We start from the raw sequence: 4,132 nt of genomic DNA, 5'->3' as shown, positions 1-4,132 counted from the left end.
ACGTGTACTATACGATATATATTTTTTAAATGGCTTTAATTGCGTATATAAAAAAATAAATTCTGAAATAAGGCCAGGTCCTTGCCGCTCGACCCAAGCATTATGAACCTTATTAGTACGGGAAAAAATATAAATTCAAGCTGAGGTAGTATGGAATCTTAATTCCGAAAACTACTCCTATGTTAAAGAAAGCATTTTTTGAATATCGATCGATTTGTTGAAGTTTGTATAATTATATACTATAATAATTTCAGCGGATCTAAAATTCAATCTACCCTCAAACATAACACATCTTTATCTCCAAAACAACCAACTCCAAAAATTACCAATTGACAAGTTAGCTGGTGCTGACAAACTCAAAGTGCTGGACGTGAGGAATAACCAGCTGGTCAGCATTGAACCTGAGCTGGTGAGAAAGATCAAGGGACGGGGATTGCAGCTTTATTTTGAAGGTATGTTTAAAATATGAATTTTATTGCGGAAAGGGAAATTGAGAGTTTGACGGTTGGTATACCTGTGGCGCCCTATTTTTTTTTTCTTCATTTAATTTTAGTACTTTTGTTCTAGAGAACATGGCAGTCCTGTCACCTTATTCTAATTGTCATGCAATTTATAGTTATTATTTTACAACTGACATTTTTCGCAACTTTTTATTTTGTCGCATAATATGTATATATTTTTATTTTCAAGGCAATTTTCGTAACTATTGAGGAAATTCAACTATGTTTGTTATTGTATATCCCAAATAGTTTATGAACGCACCCAAATGAGTAAAAAAAGTAATCATTGACTGGTTGCTTGATTTGTCTTGAACGTACCTACTTTTTTATTTTTAGAATGTTGGCTTTTACAATTAGAATTTTTATTAAAACAAAAACGAACTTATTAAATGTAACTTTTGCACACAAAAATGAAACTTTTCAGATGACAAATTTTCGACTCAGGGGCCCTGGCAACACCACGGTAGCGTTGTTCTGTAACCTGTTATTTTTTGTGGTTCAATCGCGGATAATATTGTTGACGCAATGAAATCAAATCTGATACTCTTTAATGCTATTGTTGTTGACTATAACCAATAAACCAAAACAAAATGGCTGTTTTGTTTAACCTATACAAAAACTATTACTAGATACTTATATTGTTTTTTTTTTCAGGGAACAATTTACATTGCGACTGTTTCACACGCCCTCTGCGACATTATATAAATCACCTATCCCCCACAGCCTTTAAAGCAGCTACGTTGTACCATAATCTCACCTGCGCTGAACCTTTATCGTTACAAAATGAAAATCTACTAAACGTAGAAGAAGAAAGACTATTGTGTAATGGCAACACTGAGTTGGAAAAGATTAAGGCGTATACTAAAAGTGATGACGGTTTATTCGATTTTGAGTCTGAACCCGATTTGGTTTTTAGAGACGTTCAGTTGTAAGTATTTTCTCTGTGATATTTTTCTATGAAAATTAATGATAGACAAAATTATTAATTAGCGAATTCTTGACAGTTGTCTTCATAAATTCATTTAAGGGGCAACGTATATGTTTATATAATAAATGTTACACATCATATGCGTTGCTCTGATCCCAAGGCAAGTCGTTGCTGGTAGCTGTAAATGTACCTGGCTGATGAAAAAATAAATTTCTCACAGATGGCCCTACGGCAAAAACGTCGTTAAAAATCAAAACAAACAAAAACATAGCGTCTAGCACGGTTTCTTAGAAGAGACTGGTTCGCATCCAGCCACATCGAAGGATTTTTTCTAAATAATCTTCGATCTTTGTATTGATACTTACAGTGGAAACTTTTTCGGAAAAAAATCTGTAAAATTAGAAGAAATGTAATTCGAAGGCTCGTGTACTACGTTTAGATATATCTATTGAAGTTTTATTTAGAGTCAATAATTAAAAAAAATTATGTAGCTATAATCAAGTTACGAGATTTAAAATGATTGGACAACATCAAAAAAAAATTCTGTAAATACAAATAATTTTGTCAAAAGTTGAATTTACTGAACGAAAACGACGGAGCCATCAAAAATATTTTTTTACCTGTAGGCAAAATGGGTCGCATCGATTTAGTAGTAAAAAAAGTTAAATTGACAGGTGTCAATTTTCCATGACCCAACACTAGTATTTGTTGAGATCAATGTTTGTAGATTATAGGCCTGGTAATAAAAAAAATCCATTATTTTCAAATTGTTCTTTATTTCCAGCTCCCAGCAATCAATTTATGTGACCTGGTACGTAAAAACAACCCAAGATATCGCCGATACCTATATTTACATTCGGGACGAGAAAAATGAACTACACTACACCAACACAATTGCGTACAACCTGCGTACTGTAACCATTGCCATAGATAATGAACTCAAAATGTCATTACAAAAAGGCGGGAACTTTGACATTTGCATTCAAGCAAAAACGTCAAATGGGTTTGGCAGGAAATGGTATAAAAGTCAATGTCAAGCAATGCCAAATGATTTTTCAAAATGGCCGAAAAAAATTAATCTAAATAAAAGGAACAATAGAAGACATAAAATCAAGTTAGTAAACAGTGTGTTAGGTTTGGTTAGTGATTCTATATTAATAACTTTGTGTATATTTTTAGGAGTATGTTTTAGGAAGTTGAATGATGTCGAATTATAAAAAGTATTGATAAAATCCTATTTGCGACGTTATAGATAGATCTTTCTGTTTCTTCAAAAAACTTTGCGGTATCAGTAATGTACAATTCACACTTGACGGAGTAGATTGGCAGCAGTTAACAATGCAGTGTAGGGAATTGTAATTTATATTTGAAAGTTAAGTTAAGCTCTCTCTGGAGTATTGGCGACTGATGTACATTCCAACAATCTATGTTAAGTGCAAATGATCTTTTAGTTTTAAGAACTAACGAAGAAATATTTTTAATAGTTGACAATCTCGTTTTACACATATTTTGCTTGACGATCGGCTCAAAATTTCGAAGTTCCTAGGGCCACAATATGAAAAAAAAAGTATTTTTTTTTATAATCACTTTAATGGATCAAGGATCTTCGCCAAACGGCCTTATATAATGTTTGTAGTTTTATTTTTACGTGATTTTACGCTCGGAGGAGATATAAGGCGAACTTAGCGCGTATTTATTTTGACGACAAAGATGGATTTAACTCAAATAAACTGCTTCAAATGGAATAGTATTTAATAAACTTTGTAAGTTCATAAGAGGAACATCGGGGGAAGAGGGACTTGAAGCCTAGAGACGAGGTATTTCTACGCGAGAAGATGAGGTGTGGGAGACCGTCACTCGCGTCCTCCAAAATTTAGAACAGGCCAAAAAAATTAACACAGATCCGACGTCGACAAGCGCCCGATGGCGACTGACGGGGCAGCGGACGGCGCGGCGCGTCTTTAAACCGCAGGGCAATTTTCAAACTTTGGCATAAATGTGAATTTAAAAACTACAGGCATCGAGTCTATAACCAGAAATGGAGACGAAATGTTATTTAGTTTGTTTGAAAATTACTCTGCCACATCATTACTGTGACAACTGCGCTCCGATTGGCTAGCCTAAATTTTCGAAACAATCGATCAATTGTTTCACTTCAAATCGATCAGTTAACTTGAGCTTTGCTATAATGGACGAAAATTGCAAAATTAAATATTTATTACCGATGAAATTTGATTCCGTTTGTTTTGTAATTAGATGTTTTGCTGTTTTTCCTCACACCACCGATTGGAGCAGCACGCCATTGTTAGAGTGATTATCTTTATTACAAAAAATACAGAATATTTTTGGAATATACGGAGACGTAGACACAGGTCAGTTGTTGGCGCTGTCTATATTTCAGTGCAAACGAGAGTTGATATTTATAAGTGACGTATCACGGTTACCAGGAATGCATGGCCCTTATTTCGTGTCTATTTCTGGTTATATACTCGATGACTACAGGGCTTCAATTGTAAACTGAAATTTAGCAGAGTCTCTGTAGTACTTTAAGAGAAACGACTCCATATGAAAATTATATGCAAAGTTAGATATTTTATTCTTAAATTATTCATTTTAGATTTTTATTTTAGCCTGTTTTCAAGATTTTATATGATCGTGCGAAGTAAGTTCCTATCGTGTAACAGATTAGCACATTCTTTAACCA

At 33.8% G+C, this 4,132-nt stretch overlaps 1 protein-coding gene across 1 annotated transcript in view; it reads left to right on the top strand.

Moving 5' to 3' along the window:
• LOC113227553 (protein artichoke) overlaps positions 1 to 2,752 on the top strand; it is a 29,710-nt gene extending 26,958 nt beyond the window's left edge. The window contains exons 18-20 of the mRNA XM_026460504.1: positions 255 to 452; positions 1,155 to 1,428; positions 2,213 to 2,752. Coding sequence (XP_026316289.1) covers positions 255 to 452; positions 1,155 to 1,428; positions 2,213 to 2,645 — 905 coding nt within the window. The 3' untranslated portion in view covers positions 2,646 to 2,752. The remainder of the gene's footprint in view (positions 1 to 254; positions 453 to 1,154; positions 1,429 to 2,212) is intronic.
• The last annotated feature ends 1,380 nt before the right edge of the window (positions 2,753 to 4,132 follow it).

Source organism: Hyposmocoma kahamanoa, unplaced genomic scaffold, assembly GCF_003589595.1.
Source record: "Hyposmocoma kahamanoa isolate Upper Pololo Valley unplaced genomic scaffold, ASM358959v1 211, whole genome shotgun sequence".
Lineage (NCBI taxonomy): Eukaryota > Metazoa > Arthropoda > Insecta > Lepidoptera > Cosmopterigidae > Hyposmocoma > Hyposmocoma kahamanoa.
This window is presented reverse-complemented; position numbering and strand designations above follow the sequence as displayed.